Genomic DNA, 24,275 nt, shown 5'->3' on the forward strand with positions numbered 1-24,275 from the left:
GTATCATGATGCACAGTCTGTTCTGGGGGCTACAGTACTCTGCCTCAAATTCCTAGGTGGGCTGTACCCTGCCTGTCTTTGGGTGCAGCTAATAAGAGGAAAGGCCCAAAGGCAGATTTACATGATGTTTTTTACAGCCCCACCCCTGGGATCCACAGAAGATGACCAATTTAGAGACAGGAGCAGGCTGTGTAGACAATGAGGAGTTAAATGTCACATAGGGATATACAAACCACCATGCTTCTGGTGCATGGAGAGTAAATAGGAAGGGAATGGAAGATGTAAGCATGATGAACTGTGGGTGTGGCAGTGGGGAACTGTCTAGACTCAAGCCCAGGTACCCACAAACTCTGCTAACTCTGTACTGGAAAGTGAATGGGTGAGGAAGGGGTGGCAGCTGTATATAAGCTCAACCACACATTTGCAAGCCAGCTTCTCAACCCAGATTCAGTTCACCTCTAGGTACACTTTTGAGGGCTTTGAGTGAGGCTGGTAGTGGGATTGGGCCCCTCTGCATGCCATGAGACAGGGTGTTTCCACACTGTGTCCTTGATACTTTTGGGCAGAGACATTTCTGGACGTGCCCTAGCCACCTACACATGCAAAAACCTAGAAATGCAGTGGGGAAGTTACCCTGGGGTTCTCTCCCAGAGCTTTTTACTGATGGAGTTGTGGTGTCGAGTTACTTAGATAGGACTGCAGTGTATGCACACAGAGGCCAAACATCCAAATGGGTGCAGCTGTAAGCACAAACAATCGCCTCTGCAGTTTCCTCCCTTGTTTAGTAATGGGTGCAAAACTGTGCCAGCAATACTGAAGGTGAACCAGAACCCACAATACTGAGGTCTGCGTTTGACTTTGGGTCCAGGCTGAGCTGTGAGTCAGCATGAAACAGCAGCAGAGCGCTGAGCCCCTTACTCTGGCATGGACACTACTCCAAGCCTTGCTAGCGTTTTGAACCTAGCCCACCCATTCCCCTCTGCTCCAGTGTAGAAGCTCACTCTCCCTCACCTAATAGAGCCAATGTCCCCATCTGCACAGAGTTCTCTTCTATAGCAGCACACCCGGTGTAAGTCCACAGCACAGGTGAACGTGTCTACCTTTCCACCCAGCCATAGACTCTGATGGAAGCTGAGGCCCACTGGTGGCAGAACAATTTCTCCAAAAACATATGCGTCAGCAAGCTTTTATCACTGAATGAGCCACCAAATCAATGTCATCTCTTGATCCCTAGACAATGCCTCTGACACAGAGAGCAAGGCCGGCTTTTGAAGTGGTGCTGGCCAGCTGTGGTCCTATGGGTAGCTAGGCATTTTGCACTGCTTCAAAGTAGGTCTTTTGCAACTGGCCCATCATCTTGTTCTGTGTTTGTACAGCGCCTAACATCACAGGATACTGGGGCACCACTCCAGAACAAATCTCAAATGGCAAAAATAACTCATTTGGTCTATTCGCAAAAGTAGGACAGCCTCCCTTACATGGCAGGCAATGCATTTGGAGACCCACGCTTTCCTTGAGCAACTAACCTGAAAAAAATATGTCCCTGCTTTGCACAGGGAGGTGAGGGCTCTCCCTGCCCTGGTTTTACTACTCTATGAACTGGTTGCGACACTTCCTTTCAGGCACTAAGGGCCTGATTTTCCTAAGAACTCTACTCCCCTTTAGACAGCTAAAGGAAGTGGCCAGAGACTGCAAAGTGCTCAGTGGCCAGCCTCTCTTGCAACAGCTTGAGAGAACTTCTAGAAAAACTGGCCCCTTGGTGCAGGATTTGACCTGGCGACCAGAGAGTTTTCAGCTCCCACTCTTCATTCATGGCCTTAGCTATGCCATCTATGTGGCTGTGAGGTGATATCAGAGACAGATGGCAGCTGTGTCCTTGTGTTAAGATCCTTTGTTTTTTCCCCCTGGAGCAAGTGTATCCTCTCCCTTGAAACCTCATGTCCTTTCTCAGAATGGGTCACACCCAATATCTGCCTTTTGGGATTGCCTCCAGAGCACCTTTGTCTACCAGATCCCAGGCCTGCTGCACAGCACCCAGCAAACCAGGAAATCAAAGAGTTTTGATCTTTCTCAGCCCCTGGGTTTGTGGCTAATCTCCTCACACCTACTTCTGCCTCTCTATACCCCGCTAAAACAACTGCTGCAAGGAAAGCGAGAGATTCAGGCCAATCAACCTTTCTTCTTCTCTTGGGGTGGGGGTGAGGACAGGTGGAGAGGTATTTAGCTGTGCTATCCTGAAGTCAGGTAGAGGCAGGGCAGGGTGACGCTTCAGGTTGGTGATTCTCAACCAGAGCACTGCAATATACTTTTAAGGGTGCCCTGCAGTGCCATGTAATATTAGGACTGTTAGGTGTGCAAAAACCTTCACATGATTCACAGAATGAGCGGAGAGATTTTTAAACAGGAATCCGTAGTGTCACAGACATTTTGACCTACTGTGGTTTTCCTGAGTTCTTTGCAACAGAAGAATTGCTCTATTATTTTTCTGTAGTTAAAAAACAAGTGAAAGCTCCAAGCTGGCATTTTCTGAGGGGTCCTTGAATCTAAAAAGGTTCAGAACCACTGCCCTAGAGAGTGACTGGTTCGAAGAAGCACAAGCATTTGTCAGCAACAGACTACTTCATCAGGTGCTAACAACCCTCCTCTCTGGGGGGCTGATTTATTATTACTGTGCCCCAGGTAGTTACTTGCAATGCACAGCGGGTGCAGATTTGCACCACATGAAGACACTGGTAATTTACACCCACTGTCCACTGATTTGATCCTGGTAGAAATGAATATGCTGGGTGCAGTACAAGGGTGAATCAGCCCTGCCTGGTGCAGGAGGACTTTTTTACGGAATTTGCACTCTGTTCTTTCTGCACCTCTATTCCTGTCACACTGAGGCTACATCAGAGGAAACCATTGTATGCAGTCACATCTTGACCGCCATCCCAAGTGCCACGTACTCCTGATATCCCAGCTTGGGCCAGGAAAACTGCCCTCTACCTTTTTGCCACCTACCTCGGGTGAGGGTCAGCCTCTGAACACAGGTCTGACCCAGCTCCAATTCAAGTCGGTAGGGTGACACTGGTTGACATCAGGGAGGAACTGCCTGGAGTTAGGGGGGAAGCCAATAGCTCGACAGAGAAGACACCTCTCCCTATAGCACATCGTCCACAAAACTACAAGCCCTTTGCAGAGCTTCTAAGAAACCTCTTGTCTATGTTCACCCGTCCCATCCCCATAGCAGCTGCTAGCCCTAATTGAGTCAACCTGACCTGACAGCATTTACAGGACGAGCAGCACTTTGATCAACAAGGCATGGGGAAGATGTGGCCAAATCTCTTTAAGGAAAGACTTACCGATGGTACAATCCATGCTGAAATGACTCTCAGAGGCAAATGCTCTTTGTGCGACTGCGAGTTCCTCTTTCCCCGCTGCTCTTTCAGGCGTCTGGCAGAATTAATGTGACTTCACCCCAGAGTCTAAAATTGTGTCAGCTGGAGGAGTTGCGGCTCCACCCTCTGGTTCCTCCCCACAAGTTTATATGGGTGATGGAAATGGCGAGCTCCGACTGTTAGAAGCATACAGACTCCGGTTACTTCTTACATAAAAACCCACAAGAGAAACCCCGTGTGTCTTTTCATTGCCACTTCCTCAGCTCATTGCTGGGGGTAACTGTGCTCTGGTTTCATCCAGCCTGCTCTAGGGACAGGGAAGCATAAAACAGCTGCTTTAGGGTGTGGTTTTATGATGGAGAAAGACTTCCCCCCACCATAACTCAAAGTAGCTCAGCAATAGGTAGAGAGTGGATGAATATTCCAATATTTGTGCAGGCCTCCGGTAGGTTTCTGCTGCCAATGAAATGACATGACCTGAATCCTTTACTCCCATCTCAAATGGGTCCTCTTCTGACTAGCCTCATCAGGAAGGAGTGGATCAAGCCTAGAGTTGTCCCAGTATGGAGGGAGCTGGCACTGACCTGGCCCGAGCTATGTCTGCTCTGATGAAAAATAGAGGGCTTTAGCCGGCAGAGCAGTCAGTGTGTCTGTCACTTAACTCTCTTCCTCTCCCTCCAGCCCCGGAAGGCTGCTCACTTCCCCTTAAGCTAATCACTCTTGGTTGCTATGTCCGTGGTCTTTTGTACGTGACAGCCCTCATACCTTCTGAGGGAGGAGCCTTCATGTCCACACAGAAAGCTCAGCAGTTGGCATGCACACCTTGAGATCCCCTTTTCCAATCAGCAGGGCAAAGAATCAGCACAGACTAAAAAAAATCTAGCACATGAGGAGTATGGCTATCTGGGCACAGAGCTTTCCCCTCATCCAAATTACAACTGAAAATGTTGAGAGTGTGCCACTTTTCTGTGCCCAGTGGGCATGGGCCTGGCGAGACTCCCACTGCTTTGCTAATGCAGCCCCACCCTGCTCTGTATCATTCTGGGCCGTTCCAGTTTGGCCTCCCAATGCCTTCAACGTGACAGCCAGGATGGTATAACCACCACCCCTAACCCTAACACTGGCCTGGCATCTTGCCAAGAATCAAACACTCTATGATTGTGAGTGATGGGCGTCCTGAAGACCACAGCCAGGTGGCCTGAGGGAAGGCTGTGAATAGCTTGTGATCTTTACGATGAATCAGGAACCAGTCTTCCTCCCTCGGATTCCATAGTCAAGGTTGTCTTTGAAAGGAAGATGGCTACAAATTTCCTTTTGGAGGGGGGAGAAAAAAAGTTGTTCAGTGTAAGCTACCATTTATAGGTCCCTCAGGTGAGAGGAGGTCCAACAGGACAACCCTGCAGGGGACCCATATAGCTCAAGCAATGCACTGATCAGTCTTGACCTCCTGATTTCTCCATCACTCCAGTCATATGGAGAGCTCTGTTGACAGATCTCATTTATACTGATTGAATCTCTGACTCTCCAATCCTGTATCTCACTCGCTGTCTTTGTCCTGGTGTACAGCTTACTGTTCCAGCACCATGATCCCAACACAGCTCCACTGAAGAACTCATTACTCACATTCAGGACACCATGCCACGCCACCCCAGGACTGGATACCCCACCCGATGCATTTCAATTGTGGCATGTAGCACCCATCGCTATTCCAGTCTTGATATACTGGCCAATAGGGCTGTGTGAAACAGAAACGTTTCATTTCAACCAGTGTTTTAACAGAACAGTGTTTTGTTTTGACTTTTATTTTGAGTCAAAATGGCTGTTCCATTTCGTTCCATTGAAAAGTTTTGCCATTTTGACCCTGTTTCGACATTTTGTCCATAGGATATAATGGGGAAGGTCAAAGCAGGCTATAACTTTGTCATTTCTGGCCAGATTTGGATGAAACTTGCAAGAATAATAGCCCCTCCTGAAGGCATAATGTATGCCAAGTTTCAAGATGATAGGTACATGGAGTTCAGAGAAACTCCACCCCAAAATCATGAAAGTAAAACTTGTGTCACGTGTATGAGTTAAGACACAGTGGGGTCAAAACTGCAGGCTTGCTAGCCTCTGCTGAGACCACACAGCCTACTAAGTTTCAAGAAGATTGGTGCAGGGGTTTGGGAGAAACTGCACCCCAAATTCTTGAAAGCAAAGCTCATGTCACATGTATGTGTTAAGCCACAGTGGGGTCAAAACTGCAGGGATGGTAGCCCCTGGTGAGGCCACAAATCCTGCCAGCTTTCAAGATGATAGGTTCAGGGGCTTGGGGGAAAGTGCACCTCAAGCTGCTGACAGACAAAACTTATGAAATAAATGACCCTCTGTGTGTTAAGGTGCAGCAGGCTGAAAACTGCAGGGGTGGTGGCCCCTGCACAGGCCGCAAAGCATGCCATGTTTCAAAGAGATAAGTCAGAGGTGGGCAAAATGTGGCCCAGGGGCCAAATGCAGCCCACCAGGCCATTCTATCTAGCCTGCAGGACACCTAAAAAATTTAGAAAATTAATATTAATCTGCCCTGAGCTGTCTGTCATGCAGCCCTTGATGGCTTGCCAAACTCAGTAAGTGGCCCTCTGCCCAAGATAATTGCCTGCCCCTGAGATAAATGTAGGGGTTTGGGAAAAACTGCACCTCAGGCTGTGGACAAGCAAAACTCGTGGCATGGGTGCTTGTATACCTGTGTCTGTCTTGGAACACTGGAGGATGGGGGAGGGACTACTGCAGGCCTGGCTGCTAAGCTACTGCGTTACCAGTTACCAGTTAATCATGATTCACTCAGGGACCAACTCAATACACAGTACTTAGCTACTACATAACGAGTTAACGAGTGTGGATTAACCTAACAAAACCACAGACTATGGAGAGGAAATAATCAATACAGACAATCAATGGCCCCAAGACAGACTGAGTCAGTTGCACAACCACCCATGTCACAAGTTTTGCCTGTCAGCAGCTAGGGGTGCAGGGCCCTGGAACCCCCCTGCACCAATCTCCTTGACAGTTGGCAGGCTTCATGGCCTTAGCAGGGCCTAGCAGCCAGGCCCGCAGCAGTTTCCCCTTTCCCATCCCCCAAAACAGACACAGTTGCACAAGCACCCATGACACGAGTTTTGCCTGTCAGCAGCTAGGGGTGCAGGGCCCCAGAACCCAGAATCCCTGCACCAATCTCCTTGAGACCTGGCAGATGTTGTGGCCGCAGCAGGGGATACCATCCCTGCAGCTGTCTCCCTGCTGCACCTTAACACACACAGTGTCACCTGTCACAAGTTTTGCTTGTCTGCAACTTGAGGTGCAGTTTCCCCCAAACCCCTGCACCTATCTCCTTGAAACTTGGCAGGCTTTGTGGCCTCAGCAGGGGCTAGCAAGCCTGCACTTTTGATGCTGCTGTGGCTTAACACATACACATGACATGAGTTTTGCTTTCAGGATTTAGTGGTGCAGTTTCTCTGAACCCCTGCACTTGTCTCCTTGAAACATGGCAGGCTTTGTGGCCTCAGCAGGGGCTAGCATTCCTGTAGTTTGGACCCTTCTGTGGCTTAACACACACACACGACACAAGTTTGGCTCTCATGATTTTGGGGTGGTTTCTCTGATCCCCCTACACCTATCTTCTTGAAACCTGGAACTCTTTATGCCCTCAGAAGAAGCTACCATTTCTGCAAGTTTTATCCAAACCTGGCCAGAAATGACAAAGTTATAGGCTGTTTTGACCTTCCCCATTATAGCCTATGGGCAAAATGTCAAAACAGCATTGAAACGGTGAAACGTTTCGACTTGCCTCATTTCATTTCAAGGCTGTTTCATCCATATCTGTTTCATTTTGATTTTGCTGTTTCTACCTTGAAACAGGTGGAAACAGTGTCAAAACGAAACTGATGGTGAAATTCCGCACAGCCTTTTTGGCCAATACACCTCACTCTGGCTCTACAGTGCCTTCTGCTATGTACTCCTGGCCCCTGACCCAACCCAAAAGAGCAGGTGTACTCATTAATTACCACTTCCTTTCTATATGGGCATAGCAATGGTAAACAACCATCAATCCTTCTAAATCATGGTGTATGCATGAGACGTCATCAGGACCTTTGATGCATGCACCTAGGAAGGAGTATGGAGAAGTGGAGGCTTTCTAGATTTTCCATCTCCCTCTAGACGGTATCCAAAGGCCAAACCAAATCTGGAACCTCAATGACTGTAGTTATACGCACATCTGGGAAACCAAACCCAGGTCTCCTGCACAACAGATAAGGGTTTTACCACTGAACCACAACAGCAGGTTATATGGACATAAAATTTAACAAAAATATGTAAAAAGGAACATTGACCCCTACCTACAAGAGGAGAAATTCTATGTATGTTCTATTATTTCAGGCTTAAGCTCTAAGATAGATCATCTGTTTTGTGGAACCATGTGGTGTCTTTATTAGGCAGCTAGACATCTAGTACAGACATCTAGTTCCAGTGTGGCACTGGAAATTGTGTCCTTATGTGGTTTGGCATCCAAGATAGGAAGTTTGGGCAGGGGGTGTAGGAGCCCATTTTTAATAAGGCAGCTGCAGCTGAGACCACAAACAAAGCAGATGCCACAACCTGCTCTGTCTCAGAGTGATGCCTGAACACCACATGGCACCAAAAGGGAAAAATACGTTGATAATATATATACTATTGGTCCAAAAGAGCTGATAGTCTTTGGAAATGTGGAAGGCCCTTGGAGGAAGTTCAAACAGCACTTCACTCTGCCCCTGAAGCAGTGGATGACTGTAAACGGGAAGACTTATTTTTGGCAATGCTCCTTGATATGTTTAATAGTTTTCAGTTAATTCAGGCGGAGACCTAACTATGAAACTGTAGTGCAGAAAATTGAGGATTACTGTACTCCAAGTAAAAAAGAAACATACTAACAATGTGACTTTTATCAGAGAAGATAACAGGAATGTGAAACTATAGTGGGGTAATCTGAAGCCAACGTTGTTGCAGTTTTTGCAGAGATAACTACATTGGGATCTCGAACAAAAAAAAAAAAATCAGAAAGGGATTTCTGGAAGGCCCACAATGAACCCCTGGCAAAGTGCTTTGTAGAAATTTTACTAACAAGATCGTAAAGAATAGTGTAGCAGTTAAACTTCTACAGCGGACTCAGCCTCCAAGGACAGCCTGATAAGACTCTGCAATGACCGAATCCTATTTACTTTGAAGTCTGAAGTAAGTTTCCTCTCTATTAGTTACCATTTCTAAACAAACATGTAGCCAAAAACCAGTTTTGAAATGATTAAGAGTTTTCCCACACTGACCTGATATTCACAGTGGAAAATTCCCACCTGCGCGCGCATCTTGTCTGTAAACTATAAATCGCCTCTAACAGTTTTATTCGGGGCCTCTGAGTTCACTCAGAGTGCCCAGCATGCTGAATAAATTTTGAGATTGACAGCGACTCTGTGTCTTTGGGAATAGCTCCGCAAGGGGTCACAAACTCCTCAACAACTTAAGGCTGCCAGGAATGGAAATCACCTTGTCCTGAATGAGGAGTGCAGAGCGTGGACTGTGCAATATAATGGAGAATCCAAAATACCACAAAAAAGAGATCTGAAGCAGAAAACCACAGGGAACTCAAAAGTCAGAGACCAGAATGAACAGCAGCATGAGGAACTGAACATGCTGCAGCAACTTGCTCAAGTCACAGCAATGCTCAGCAAATGGGAGGAGATGGAAAAAATTAGCAACAGGTTACAGCCCTTTTCAAGAATTTGTTAGGCCAGCAAAGACCATGCAGCATGGACAAAGGGAGTGTCCCCTCTAGCTCACATGAATTTCTCACAAGAGTGGTAGACAGGGCTGCAGCACAAGATGCAGGAACTACAAACCTGAAAGCAAACAAGGCACTTATTACCTTTAAATTGGACACTGATTCACAAGTCAAGGAGTTGTGAGAAACACCGTTAGCAATTCTAAAAAAAGGCACAGATAGTAGGAGATAAACAGATACCACTCAAAGCTTACCGTGGAGAGTTTATTCCCACTCAAGGATTGTGGGAACTAGATGTATGAGTAAATAATAAATTGGAAAAGTATTGTGGAAGAGAGTACTCATTATTGGGTTAAAGTGTGTCAAGTCCTTGGTCTCATCAAAAGGCTATACTCATTGGAGGTGAAGAGGGATAAACACTTAAAACAGAGTCTGAAGACTTTTTCCCCAGGGAATAAGGAAGCTCTCAACAAAAAACAGAATAGAGCCCCATGTTCTGAGCAATTTGTTTTCACTCAAAGAAAGAGGCTATGAAAAGCTGATAGGTTTTTGCTCCAGGAATTATACAGTGATTAAAAGAACCAATGGAGTAAGAACATTTTTTAGTCTTTGGTTTTGCCTAGGTATAGACATCAAATAATTAAGTAAATATGGTAAAAAAAAATAAAGTGTGTGTGTGTTGGAGGGCAGGGGGAGCTATGCACTCCTGGCCCCTTTGCACTCCTGCTCACTAATCACCCTTTCCCTTCTATATGGATATAAATTATAACACAAGCATGTAAGAAAGGTATGTTCTCCACTACCTAAAAGAAGAGAACTTCTGGGAGAGATGGATGGTGCCAAATACTTATCTATACTGGATGCATCCGCAAGGCTATGGAGCTGCACTTAGAAAAAGAAGTACACATTTGTGTATATTCAGTAGACCCTTTGTTGAGACACTTTCCACATACTGCCATGCGGGTTATGTTCAACATGCAAAGAATTTCAGCAGAACTTGCAACATTTTCCTGGCATACAAAGTACTAAGATCTACACAGATGACGTTTTGACTGAGAGAAAAAAAGCAGCTGTGGAACAATGTCCGAAGTGATGGATTGCAGTATCAATCTCATTAAAAAAAAAAACAAAAACCTCTGCCAGTCATAAAGGAAATGTGGACTGTGATTGACAGAAGAACAGCTCAGGAGGAGAACCCGCAGGAAGTGACTAAGTCTATTAGGAAATGTTTGCTGAGACAGCATGTTTGCATGACAGCATCCCGCTGGGGGATGGGGGGACTACTGCCCCTGCTGGCCCGCTGAACGGCCCTTGCAAAGCCAGCGGACCAAGGCACTTAAGGGGGCACTTAAGGGAGCTCACCCATGCCCCAGCCCTGGCACAATCTGTGGGCAAGGCAAGAGCCCCCAAGGGCACACTTGCCTGCCTGTACACTAATGCCAGGAGCCTGGGCAACAAGCAGGACGAGCTTGTCCTCCTGCTCAGTGAAAAGAAATATGATGTCATTGGGATAACGGAGACCTGGTGGGACTCCACCCATGACTGGACCACGGGTATAGAGGGCATTGCCCTGTACAGGAGGGATCGTGTTGACAAAAGGGGCGGGGGGGTAGCTCTCTATGTGAAGGAAAGCTACATGTCCCTGCAAGCTGATGTTGGCGACCGGCATGGACAGCTAGAGACCCTCTGGGTAAAAATTCGTGGGGAATTCGGCACAGGGGACACAACGGAGGGAGTCTACTACAGACCTCCCACTCAAAGTCCCGAGCTTGACCAGGAGTTTGCCCGGGAACTGACTGAGGCCACTTGCTCCAGGACCTTGGTTGTCATGGGTGACTTCAATTACCCGGACATCTCGTGGGAAGATCACTCAGCTAAATCTGAGCGGGCGCAAAGCTTTCTCTCGTGCGTGGATGACCTCTACCTGACCCAAGAGGTCTATGGGCCAACAAGAGGCAAAGCACTGCTTGACCTGGTACTGGCTATGGGGGATGACCTAATCGGCGACCTAGTGATCGATGGGAAGTTGGGTGACAGCGACCACGAGCTGATCACCTTCACCATCCGCCGTAAAGCTGGCAAGTCAGTCAGCAACACAGAAGTCCTTGACTTCAGAAAAGCCGACTTTGACAAGCTCAAGAGGCTAGTCGGTCAGGCCCTCAGGGACCATGACCCCAGGGAGATGGGAGTTCAAGAAGAGTGGTTGCTTCTCAAGGAAGCGATCCTCAGTGCACAAGCTAAATCTATTCCAACACGGAGGAAAGGCAGCAAGAAGGCACAGCAGCCCCCCTGGCTCTCCAGAGACCTAGCGGACCTACTGTGGCTAAAAAGGAAAGCCTACAAAGGATGGAGGATGGGATTCACCTCCAAGGAGGATTACTCCGCGCTGGTCCGGTCCTGCAGGGAGCAAACCAGGAAAGCCAAGGCTGCAACTGAACTCCAACTAGCTTCAGGCATCAAGGACAACAAAAAGTCCTTTTTCAGGTATGTGGGGAGCCAGAGGAAAAGCAAGGGCAATGTTGGACCCCTGCTAAACCAGATGGGGCAACTGACAACTGACACCCAGGAAAAAGCCAACCTATTAAATAGGTACTTTGCATCAGTCTTTCATCAGTCACACGGGATGCCCATGCCTGCTATGGGACAGGGAGATCTGGGTGAGGGGGATCCCCTACCCTCCATCAATGCTGACCTCGTGAAGGAACACCTTGAGAAGCTGGATACCTTCAAGTCAGCTGGCCCTGACAACCTGCACCCCAGGGTACTCAAGGAGCTGGCGAGCGTCATAGCCCAGCCCCTGGCACGGGTTTTTGAAAACTCCTGGCGCTCTGGTGTAGTGCCCGAAGACTGGAAGAAGGCCAATGTGGTGCCGATCTTCAAGAAAGGGAGGAGAGTGGATCCGGCTAACTACAGGCCCATTAGCCTGACTTCTATCCTGGGGAAGATCTTAGAAAAGTTTATTAAGGAGGCCATCCTTGAGGGACTGGCCCAGGCTAACATCCTAAGGGGTAGCCAGCATGGGTTTGTTGCGGGTAGGTCTTGTTTGACCAATCTCATTTCCTTCTATGACCAGGTGACCTATCACCTGGACAAGGGAGAAGAGATTGATGTCATATATCTTGACTTCAAAAAAGCTTTTGATCTGGTATCCCATGATCACCTCTTGGCCAAACTGCCCAGTTGTGGCCTTGGGTCCACCACGATCCGCTGGCTGGGAAATTGGCTTCGTGGTCGGACCCAGAGGGTTGTGATTGATGGCAGTCAATCATCATGGTGCCCTGTAACCAGTGGGGTCCCTCAAGGCTCTGTCCTGGGACCCATACTGTTCAACATCTTCATTAATGATGTGGACATTGGAGTTAGGAGTGGACTGGCCAAGTTCGCCGATGACACCAAACTTTGGGGCAAAGCATCCACGCCAGAAGATAGGCGGGTGATCCAGGCTGACCTGGACAAGCTCAGCAAATGGGCAGACGAGAACCTCATGGTGTTTAACACTGAAAAATGCAAGGTTCTCCACCTTGGGAGGAAAAACCTGCAGCACCCTTATAGGCTCGGCAGTGCTACGTTGGTTAGCACTACAGAAGAAAAAGACTTGGGGGTCATCATTGACCACAAGATGAACATGAGCCTGCAATGCGATGCTGCGGCTAGTAAAGCAACCAAAATGCTGGCGTGCATCCATAGATGCTTCTCGAGCAAATCCCGGGACGTCATTCTCCCCTTGTACTCGGCCTTGGTGAGGCCGCAGCTGGAGTACTGCGTCCAGTTTTGGGCTCCACAATTCAAAAAGGATGTGGAGAAGCTTGAGAGAGTCCAGAGGAGAGCCACGCGCATGATCAGAGGTCAGGAAAACAGATCTTACGATGACAGGCTGACAGCCACGGGACTCTTTAGCCTGGAAAAGCGCAGGCTCAGGGGTGATCTGATGGCCACCTATAAGTTTATCAGGGGTGACCACCAGGATCTGGGGGAACATCTGTTCACCAGAGCGCCCCAAGGGATGACGAGGTCGAACGGTCACAAACTCCTGCAAGACCATTTCAGGCTGGACATAAGGAAGAATTTCTTTACTGTCCGAGCCCCCAAGGTCTACAACAGTCTGCCAGCGGAGGTGGTTCAAGCACCTACACTGAACACCTTCAAGAGTAAATTGGATGCTTCTCTTGCTGGGATCCTATGACCCCAGCTGACTTCCTGCCCTTTGGGCAGGGGGCTGGACTCGATGATCTCCCGAGGTCCCTTCCAGCCCTAATGTCTATGAAATCTATGAATGTTCCCAGCTCTTATTACTAATTCAAGGAAGAGTGCTAAGCTCTGCATGGGATGCTGTTCAAAGTCACCAAGATGGTGTTCCTTAAGTTATTAGAGGAAAACAAATGATAAAGAGTACATGAGATCCTTTAGGCATTAAAAAAGCTAAAAGATATTTCATATTGATTTCAGGTAAACAGCAACATGAGGGTAGTTGTCAAGCCTTTCTGCCTATACCCAAAATAACAGGGCAAATCAAGCAGAAAAACCCACATTAATGGCACAAAAAATAATATCTCCCCTACATTTCCCTGCAGATTAAAATAAGCACAGGTTTATTATTTTTTTTAACTGACTATAAAATATTATTCACTTCTCCATTCTCCTCACTTTCCTGAGCTAGCCTTACTAGACCATACAACACATAACCAGGTAATTGGACACCTCAATTCTGTTTTTGCTAGATATAATATACCTGTCAGAGAAATCTTAAAGGGACCACCTGTAAGATTTGAAGCAGTTTGCATTGAAATTCATGTCTAGACATTCAAACTCTAGTCCCCCTTTTCTCCAGACTAATAAGTAGAAAAAGTGTCAGACCAGTAAAGTACAATACTGAAAAAGATTGTGGAGCCAGACCCTAATCTGTATTTAACATTGTTAAACAACAGAATGACATGCATGAAGCACTTGCTGAGAATAAGAATACCCATTAGGGTTGCCAAACCTCCAGGTTTGCCCTGGAATCTCCAGGAATTAGATATAAATCTCCAGGAGGCAGCTGAGAGTCACTTGGGAGATAAATGATAGGGCATTCATTGAAATAAATATTAAATGTTGAATCCGATTTATACAGTACTCCCATGGATTTCTAAAATGTAGTAGTAATGTGCCTTTGCCTTCCTGATGTAAGGTCTGCACACCATAATTAATGTCATGATGTCATATGATGAAACCTCCGAGAATAGACTGAAACATAGCTGGCAGCCCTAATACCCATACTGTTAGAAACAGATGTCAGAGTTGCTGCAGATCTGGAGAAGTACAGAGAGAGTGATAAAGCCAAACAGACAAAAAATTCAGGGCCCTGGGAAATGCCATTGCTTCAAGAAAATGAGGGAGTGTGGACTGGTGATCATTGTAAGAGGCTGCCTGTAGCTTAGGGAGCCTGTCACTCCAGGTGAACCTTTATGAGAGAAGGAGAGGGAAGTATTTAGCCATGTTAATCTGAAGTCAGGCAGAAGGCCAGGTGGGGTTGCACCTTATCGAGTAATCAGTTCAGAGCTGAACAAGTTTTTGGAAGCAACAGCTCACTTCATCAGATGCTGAATTAGTTAGTCTATAAGGTGCAACTCTGCCCTGCCTTCTACCAACGAGGTAAACAGGTAAAAACTTCTCTACGATCCTAAAGGAGGACGAGAAGGGCACTGTGTCAGCCATATTGTTCGAGAAGGTCTCAGGCGGGCCAATCACTGCAGATTAAGACAGAAAAGCCCAAGGATATACAACAAAAGGGTTTATCACCTCCTGACTCCAGTAGCAATAGTATCTCAGGCACCTGAGAAACTACTGGAACACAAGTAACAAATTTATTTGCTTATAACCAACAGGCTGAAATTCTGTGTCACGTGAATACCCATTGTGCACTGTTTTGTTTGGCTGGGAAAGGATACTGGAAACTGCACCTCCAAGTGGCTTGGCTTCGAAGACAGGAGGCTGGGACGGGATCTGAAGGAATCCGTTGTTTTGTTGCACAGTTGCAGCTGGATCTGAGACCCAGAACTAAGCAGGTCCCGCCTGATCTCAGAGTGATTACTGTTAACCGCCTGATCTCAGAGTGTTAACCGCCTGATCTCACAGTGATTACTGAACAATGCAGTCAGACACCCTCTTCACTCATTAGTCACTCCCTAGTGACCTTACCTCTCATTTCAATTTTGACTTTGGAAATGACTGTGTCTGCAGCTTACAGACCACTGAGATCAAGAGAAGGAGGAGACGTCAAGGAAGAAAGAGGGGCAGGAAGCCAAGTGGAGAGCCAAGGCAACAGGGAAGTAAGACACAAAAGGGGAATAGAGCTGGGGCTCCATTGCATTGGGCTGACCTTGCGCACAGGTCCTGCACATGCAGTCAGGAAAACTTCCCTTCTTCCACCTCCCTCACTCCTACAGCCATTGGTGTGAGGTGGGAGAAGGCTGCATTCCTCTTCATGACGAAACCACATTAAGGCACTAGGCACATATAACTTTCTTCCCATGCAGAGAAAAGAGAGTTTCTGCTCTCTCCACCCTCCTGGGCATGTCCAGATGAGCATGAACATGCGGTATGCGGTGCTGCCGACCCATCTGCAGCGACGCATACTGCATTCACCACATGTGCAAGGGTTCCCCGCTGGCGATGTGCATTGCACGCACGGCACACCACACATGCAGGCATTCCCTGCACTGCTGATTTGCATGCTGCTGGACTGCCCCATGCTGCTGGACTGCCACGGCTGCAGTCCCCGGAGGCCATCAGGCCCCATGTGCTGGCCCCAGCCTCCCTTACCCCACCCAGGGCAATGTGCCACAGTCCAGTGCTTACATGCACAGGCGTGTCCCAGGGACAAGCAGTAGTGCCACATAATTTCATAGTTCACATTGTGCTGCTGTATTCTTCCCTAGGAAGCTGCAGTGACGAGAGATACTGCCCCCACCCCAGCCCTTCAAAAAGTTACTCTTTGCCAACCCCACTGCATGTCTAGGATGTCTGGGATTCCCCTTCTCATTCATCCCTATATTCCCTCCCAGCATATTCTCCTAATAGGATTTTGTACCTGGGCTTGGGGTGTACAGGGATGGCAAAGGGGATACTAAGCAAGCAAGAGCAGGACAGGGGCAACAGGTGGGTTGGGATGAAGTCTGAGATGACAGGAGAGAGGAGCAATGAGGTCACTTTGTTTTCTCCCTTCCCTTAGATTCAGGCAGGGGAAACCTTACATGTCAACCTGCCTCTTCCACTATGTGCCCCCATGCATGTCTATTGGGTTCTGCACTAATCCCACTTCCCATGAGTCATACAGATGGCCAGGCATAGCCTCTGGCAGTCTCTTACAGTAGAACTACCCACAGACCAATTCCTCTTCCTATTCTCACCAACTTCTTCCTCAAATGCTGACAGACAAATAAGAGGTGCTGAAAGCCTGCCTCTCCTCTCCCCTCTCAGATACACAGAAGGAAACCCCTAATCAAGAGTACCTCTTGGTGGCAGGAGAGCAAAGCACAGAGACTAACGGCTTGTTGAGAATGCAGCTGTCAGGTAATTCCAGGACATGCACCTCTGTTCTGCCATGTAGACCCCAAAGCTCTGGGTACCTGTAGTGCTCAGTAAATATTGGCATTTTCTAACTTCAGAAGCTTGACTTCTGCCATCTTACTTATTTAGGAGAGGTTGCTTAGATGCAATTTCTGAATACTTTAAAGCCAACACACTGCTACATGGAGGAAGGGGTGAACAAGGGGGCAGAAGTTTCATTGTGTCTTGCCTCACTGGAACTCTATCAGTGAAACCGAGACCTGTCAATCCACAGCGCAGGTCTCTCTGCCAAGGGGCAATGAAGTAAATGGTAGCAGCAGCAAGCTATTATCTTCTCTCTTGATTTGGCACAAGATGGGGAGGGAGTGATTTTTATGGGTGCTGGCTATGAGCAGGGACATCCTGAGATGTAAGACTAAAGGATTCAGGTTGGGTTCTATAGGCAAGAGGGGACTGATGCTTGTAGCAGTGGTTCCCAAATATTTTAGCTTCAAGACACTCCTCCATAACTATTCCAGATTTCAGAGCACCCCTTTTGAGAGTCACTGAGTTAGAATTTACATTCGGAACAGTTATGGAGAAAGCTTTGAGGCTAAGAAAGTTGAAAACCAGTGTCTAGCTGGTGTCAGATAAAGGCAGGACATCACCCCACCATCCCTCACTTTTTCCAACTTATTTTTGCCCCCAGTGTGTACCTGTGTTTTCAGAGCACACATATTCCTTTGACAATGCCTGTTTGTTGAATCTGAAACAGCCTATGGGAATGTTTCCATTTCAGAAGAGCACACAGCAGCCACATCTATCCAGTTGGGAACGTGAGAGCAGGAGCTCCTTACCCCACAGGTTCCCCAGCTTCCTGCCTGGTGGGCTACCAAGGGGCAGGGAATCTGGAAGCCTTGGGGGCCTCGGATGCCAGGACTCCTAGGTTTTGCAGATTTCTGGGCCTCAGCAAGTGGGACATGAGTGGTCAGCCCTAAGGTTCAGGGTCTTGACCTGGGAGTAGAGACGGGATACAAGCCAGGATTGTGAGTTGAGGACTGTAGTCAGGAACAAGCCAAGGGAAGAAGCCAGGCACAGACATAATGATCAAGAAAAGGGCCAAGAATCAAGGCACAAAGTACTAGGATCAGAGTAGCCTATAAGTTCCCCAAGAGACCCAACACACCAAAAGCCCCCTACTATCTGCCCTGCTGGTTTCAAGGCTGTTTGAGAGTAGGCTCTGCTTCCTGCAAGCACTACAGCCAATGACTGACAGTCAGGGAGATGATTCATCCTCTGCTGGGACTTATGGCACCTGGGATTTCCATGTGCTTTCCTATCCAAGTGCTAGTCAAGCCCAGGACTGGTTAGCTTCCAAGATCAAATGAGATCAGGTGCATTCAGTCCAGTATGGCCATACCTAGCTGGAGCATTGACTCATTGCACCTCAGCAGCTCACCTGGACTGTCATGGGCTCTCTACCTCCTTGGGAGCATAGGAGCATATTTTGTTTCAGACATTCCTGTTGTGAGGATCTCCTGGTGTCTCCAGAATGAGACACTGCAGACTTCCAGGTCCACAAAGAACGTGGGTTGAGTTTTAAATTTAGAGCCTAATTCCAGATGATGTTTTTTTCCAACCACTCAATTGTTTTCATGGACCTTAAAGTCTGCCTCCATGCCAGCATTATTCCTGCCCTTTCTATGCCCTGCCTCCTGTCCCACTTTTCCCCTGTCTCTGTCTTTCCTTCCCAGCTCCTCCACACATTTCTCCCCCCAGACACCCTGCTCGGTCCTTCCTGGTATAGGATAGCTGGACAAGAGTCTTTTTAGTTTGTCCCGTAGACAGTTAATATACACTTTTTATTTAAGATGAACTGTGATTCCATATATTGTGATAAGGACTTTTTTCAGAAGAGAGAGGGAGCCAGCTATGGGTCTTGGGAGTGGGGCATGTGAACTGGTATACAGGGCCTTTTTACACCTTATGCTATGAGCTGTACAAATGGTGATTGGTGTTAGTGCTAGTTTGGAGTTTGAAGCAGTCACACCTGTCTAGACACCTTCTCTGACTGGTCCCTGCCTGCACAGCTGTGACTTGCCATGAAACCTGGTGAGCGGGGGCAGGGCTAGGATCTGTATCTATGAGTTGCCACCACGCGGCTGATGAGCCAGGGCAGGCTTCTATCCCTGCTGTGTGTGGGAGTGTGAAAGATCCTGGGATACTGGAGGACTTCAACTTGGGTGGCACATCTGTGAGGAGTGGCTGAATCTTATGGAACAGGAGCTGGGTAGTGCGGATCAGAGATAACCCTGCCCTGGAGCAGCATAACTTTAAGACACATAACAAGTGTTTAAACCACTTTAAGGTGTAACATACAGACAGTCCAGGGGTTAAGCACTCCAGGAGCCGCCCAAAATTACAGTGTAACAAGGTACTTAAATATCACAGTGACGGGTGTAAACCCTCTTTAGAGCAGAAAGTGGACTCCAGGCTGCAATGTCTCATCTCCCTTCCTTAGGTGCTGCTGGTGCTCCACCTACTGGTGAGTACATGGTCCTATAAGCTGGCATAGCATCATATGAATATTAGTAAGGGAACAACCAGCCGGGTAATGTTGGGTGCAATAATTTGCTTATGCCATGTAGTACTGATGCCAATCATAGTGAGAGATGGGCTGCTGGGAGTCAGGGGGAGAATATTGCCACAGGTCCTGCATCCTACACCAGCTCCTTCGTGGTAATTAGCTGGATGAGAGGGAGGTGAAGAGAAATTCAGCAGCAACAGAGGAAACAATGTGGCTTTTCCTAGTCTAGTAAAGTTCCTTGTTCAGCATCAGAGGAAAGCAGCTCCCTCTGCATTTGTCACCTGGCAACAGAAAGGCTGGAAGGCCCAGAAAGTATTCTCTGCCAGGAGCCAGCCCCTCCCTTTGCTCCATTTCAGCTGGAAAATCTTCACTTCCCCATGAAGATGAAAAGAAGCCTTGGGAAGCTGAAGGGTGGGTAAGGGGGAGGGAAGAAGCCATCTCTCAGCTTTTGGCACAATTTTTTATTTAACCCCTGAGTAAAAGTAGCATGGCGCCCCCCACTGCTCAAACCAGCAGGACAGGAAGCACAGACAGAAAGCTGCTGTCGTTTTCTGATGCAGTAGAAGCCAAACCTCACGCTTGCATATGCCCCGCCTTTAGCTAACAGCTTGGGCTACACAGTTGAGGAGGAGGGGACCTGTGGGCACATTGAGTAATGCTCCTTCTTCCTCTTCCTCTCCCTCCCAGCGACCTGCCGTTCACTTCAGCTCTAGGGTTGACATTTTATTTGCACCGGCCATCCTTCCATTCTCCTTTGTGAGCATTACCTCTGGCTGACTTCCCCCACCCCAGGACCAGCCTTCCCCCACCAGTCCGGAGCCATGCAGGCCATCAAGTGTGTGGTGGTGGGAGATGGGTACGTACCTTTCTGTTTTGGGGGCTGGGGGTGGGCAAGGGGAGGAGGTAGGTTGTTCTTGGAAAAACTTCCTGTGAAGGGAGTCAGCCTGTGGTGGAGGAGGTGTGTTAGGTGGGATAGGGGAAGGGCATTTTTGCAGGGCTGCTGCAACAGGACCATAGAAAGCAGAGCTGTTTGCAGGGCTGGCAAATCTACCCCCAGTGATGGAGGTGTCATCCCCATGATGCCTCCCTTGGGCGCACCTATCTATGGTGGACAGAGCCAGGTTCAAGAATAAAGGAAGGGAATCATGGTTTCCCTACGACTGCTCCCCACAAAAGCCTTCAGTGCCAGGGGCAGGAGGGAGAGACTGATACATGACAGCGGATGTGGGGAGTGCAGCTTGTCTTCCTCTGTTTTTGCATTTGGGTCTCGGAGCCCACCATGTCTCTGTGTTGATTGCCTGGAGGATTCTGTTAGACGAGGCTCCCCTGGACACAGAGAAAAGGACTTGCATTTCCTCCCTCATTATGAAGATGAGGCTTCCAGCTGCCTACAGAATTAGAAGGCAACCTACCTCCACCATCTAAGGGCAGAGTAAATATTACCCTGGCTGATGCACCCCATTGATGATGGCTGCGACCCAGCCGAGGCCTCAACAGAGAGCTTCCCCAGGGTAGCCCCCAAAATGGACTGAACACTTCTGCCTCATGAGACATGCAGCCAGAGGACAGGAGGAAACATGTGAGGTGGGTTTCAGGGTTTGGTGGTGTGAGAGTTAAGCTAGTTCTGAGTTGCAAGCCGGCAGCACTGTTATCTGGGGCAGCTATCGAGTAGCAGATGAAGAGACATTTGCAGAGGCCCAGCTCCCCGCAGTCACTTCCTCCTTCAAAACCAGCTCAAGGAGGAAGTTTATAAGCAAAATATCAAATTATAAAAAACCACCTTGGGGGCTGAGGGAGGCAGAGAGGAGGAGCCAGAAATGCAAGGCAAAAACCCTGCAACCAAACAAAAGCTGGTATCTCTGCAGGAAGTGCCATGTAGACCAGAACTTAAGTTACAGAGCTGTACCTGAAACTACGCACACAGGAAATACTCTATGACTAACCCCAGAGCCTCTTGCAGAACTCTGCTAGGCCCCACATGCACTGAACTCATAACCACCCCAGGAGTAGTCCCCCATAACTCTGCTAGTCTTATAGTCCTTCCCCATGAGCTTACTAACCTCCCTTTCCAAATACAGCTTCACTAACTCCCTTGCCTTCCAACCCAGCAACTCTCCCCTGAGACCTCTGCTGAGAGGGAGGGACTGAAAGAACTTGGAGAACGGTGACTGAATGGGAGAGAAGGATTGAGAAAAGGGAGACGGGAAAGGTGGCAGGGGATCCAAAAGAGGAGGAAATGTATGCAAGACTCCAGAGAAGTGTTGCACTTCCTTCTGAGCCTTCATGACCTAGCAACTGGGCCGTGAGACCACGACTTATGTTCCTTCCCATTCCCATCGCTACCTTGCACTGTACTTGCAAGGTGCAGTAGGCCAGGCTGGGGAGAAACCCTTGGGCAGCAGACCTGCCAGGTGTACTAGCACCTCTGAAACAGCACGTTGTACAACAACCCTCACAGGAGTGGGTGGGTGGATGGAGGGAGCCAGCCAGACTCTCACTTTTCTCACCATTATACCTGAGTGTCCATAATCCAACCCAAGTTGTGCCCTGAGAAACAGGTCACTATTGCTGTCATGATTTTTCTGATTGGAGAAAGGAGGCACAAGGGAGTTAATGGCAGAGGTAGGGAAGGCACTCAGTCCACTATCTATGGGCCCATCCTTCCCACATTGGTGCTAGCTCTGTTTCCTTTCTCCCTTTCCCCTCCCCACCCCAATCTCTCCCCACTCTCTTGTTTCCATCACCATCACCTCTCAGTGATCCACCACACAGCCCTTCCTCTCTCCCTTTTTCCTTAGCCTTCCTCCCCCAAGCAAGCAGGCTCACTTTCCCCTTTGGGCTTCCAAGAAGACCGTTTTCCTGAACCACTTTGCAGGAGAACTGCTCTTCTGGCGTGGCACAGTACCTGCTGAGGTGCAGCAGCTTTAAGTCCAGTTTATGGAAATGGGAGTCTCCTCCCTTGCTTGCTCCGAGGGCCTTATAGCTAAGGGCAAGCAAGACTCAGGGGCATCCAAACCCCAAGCCTCCGGGCTTGGGCCTGCAAGTGGGATGCCTGCCAAAGGTTTTGGAAACATCTGAAGCCACAGGTGCAGGTGGAGGATGTTTGCCAGTAGTAGGGCCACTTATGGCTCTGAACTCTTGGATTTGGAATCAGTTTTGGCTAATTTGGCATTGGATACAAATTACATTTTTAAAAAAGCCTCTCTCCTGTCTACCAGTGCCTCTCTTGGAGGTGGACTGCTCCACAGCTCTTGCCACCTGGTGCCCCACCCTGCTGCCCTGGAAGTGAGACCAGAGGAGAAGGCCCAGAAGCCCCAAGAGTGGCCCCTGATATGTTGGAGGAGGAGCTGAAGAGGGCACTTGGCCTGCTGCCTGTAGCCCCCTCAGGAATGACATTATAGCTGGCAGGAATATGCAAGGAATGCCCAGGCAAGCCTTTGTTCTTCTGTGTGAGGTGCTCTCTCCCCTGGCTCTGGTTGTGCTGCTTCACTAGGACATTAGCAAGTGCCATCCTGTCAAAGATGCCATTGTTTGGATGAGGTGTGGCAAGCAGGTGTGGCAAGCACATAGCCATGTTTCTAGCCGGGGTAGCAGAACCAGAGCAGATTCGATCTGGGTGCAGCACTGTTGCCCTGCATTCTCAGTGCTGTATGAGATACAGTGTACTCTCCATCACAGCCTGCCTGAAACTGCTTAGTGCCATGCCCTGATAAGCAGCGGTCCTGCTCCACCACAGACTGGCTGCCTTTCAGACCCTTGTCAGGTCTATAAAGATGTCCTGCAAACCAACAGACTAGAAGGCACTAGAGGGATGAAACTTCATGCCTCTCTTTCCTCCTGTTTCCAACCTGGAACAGAGCTCAGGGCTGCGAGTCTGAATTTTCCTCCTTCTCTGCCAGCCCTCCTGATCTGGCTGGCTCTTGGGCAAGGGGAGGAATTATGCTCCCCAGAAAGTCACAGTAACATGTCCTGTGTGTGCTTTCTTTCTCTTTCAGAGCTGTGGGCAAGACCTGTCTCCTCATCAGCTACACCACCAATGCCTTTCCAGGAGAATACATCCCCACTGTGTGAGTATCCTGAAGCCAGGGGCCAGGGGGCTGTGCTGGGGAGAGGGCAAACAGGGTGTTAAAGGGATACAAGGTCACCTGAGGAGCCACCTGTCAGTCCTGGTTCCCCTTGCATCACCAAAAGGCTGCTTGTTTGGAGGGGAGGGGCCTGCCACCAGGCCAGCACAGGCTTCTAGATAGTCCCAACCTGTCCTCTGTCACCTATGCAACAAACAAGGGGTTTAACCCATGAGATCCTGGGGACTCTTTTATACCAGCAAGCCTGACTTAGAGGGACCACAAGCAGACCCAGGACTCCCTCTAATGCAGTAAACCTCTATGCTAGGAGGACAGCCAGCTCTGTCTGCTCTGTGCAATCTTGGCTCAGGTCAGCCTGGGGACTGGGTGGAGGCCAGATGAAGGCTGGAGAGAGGATGGAGGGAGCAAGACTGGGAGAAACCTGTCCTTACTGAAAGAGAGCTATAGTTTAGGGTGGGCCATAGCTTGTACCAGGCGCCAGGAGCCCCTGAATAAGATAATACAAGCTACCCAATTCTCCTGCAACAGTGTTGGGAGGTCTGCACCCCAAGGTGAGAACATACCTTTACTTACATTATGGAGCACCTTATTCACCAACAGCCCCTTTAAGTCCAAGGGACCACTTAGTGCAGGGTGTAAAAGTTCAGGATCTGGCCCTTTAGCAGAGACTTCTTGGAAGGATCAGGCACATGTTCCTGTTATAGGGTAGTTGGAAAGAGAAGCATCTTGGGAGGTGGTGTACCAGTCTCTGTCCACATAGGGCTGAGAGAACCTGAACCCCTTGCCCTTCAGTATGGGCTATTCCCACCACAGCTGTGCTTTTCAAAGATCCCTTCCTGTGTGCAGGAAGAGGTGGCCAATGGCCATGTTGTTGTCCAGGGAGATGCAACTTGGTAAGAAGGGGACACACACAG

At 48.6% G+C, this 24,275-nt stretch overlaps 2 protein-coding genes across 2 annotated transcripts in view; one reads left to right on the top strand and one right to left on the bottom strand.

The window, feature by feature from the left end:
- RAC2 (Rac family small GTPase 2) overlaps positions 1-24,275 on the top strand; it is a 161,016-nt gene that overhangs the window by 131,567 nt on the left and 5,174 nt on the right. The window contains exons 2-3 of the mRNA XM_090043078.1: positions 19,964-20,132; positions 23,272-23,343. Of these exons, the coding sequence (XP_089899204.1) occupies positions 20,098-20,132; positions 23,272-23,343 (107 nt within the window). The 5' untranslated portion in view covers positions 19,964-20,097. The remainder of the gene's footprint in view (positions 1-19,963; positions 20,133-23,271; positions 23,344-24,275) is intronic.
- Positions 1-24,275, bottom strand: part of CYTH4 (cytohesin 4) — a 43,676-nt gene that overhangs the window by 17,474 nt on the left and 1,927 nt on the right. The window contains exon 2 of the mRNA XM_090043077.1: positions 3,345-3,556. Coding sequence (XP_089899203.1) covers positions 3,345-3,360 — 16 coding nt within the window. The 5' untranslated portion in view covers positions 3,361-3,556. The remainder of the gene's footprint in view (positions 1-3,344; positions 3,557-24,275) is intronic.

Source organism: Crocodylus siamensis, chromosome 4 (genome assembly GCF_052110815.1).
Source record: "Crocodylus siamensis isolate JL-2025a chromosome 4, ASM5211081v1, whole genome shotgun sequence".
Lineage (NCBI taxonomy): Eukaryota > Metazoa > Chordata > Crocodylia > Crocodylidae > Crocodylus > Crocodylus siamensis.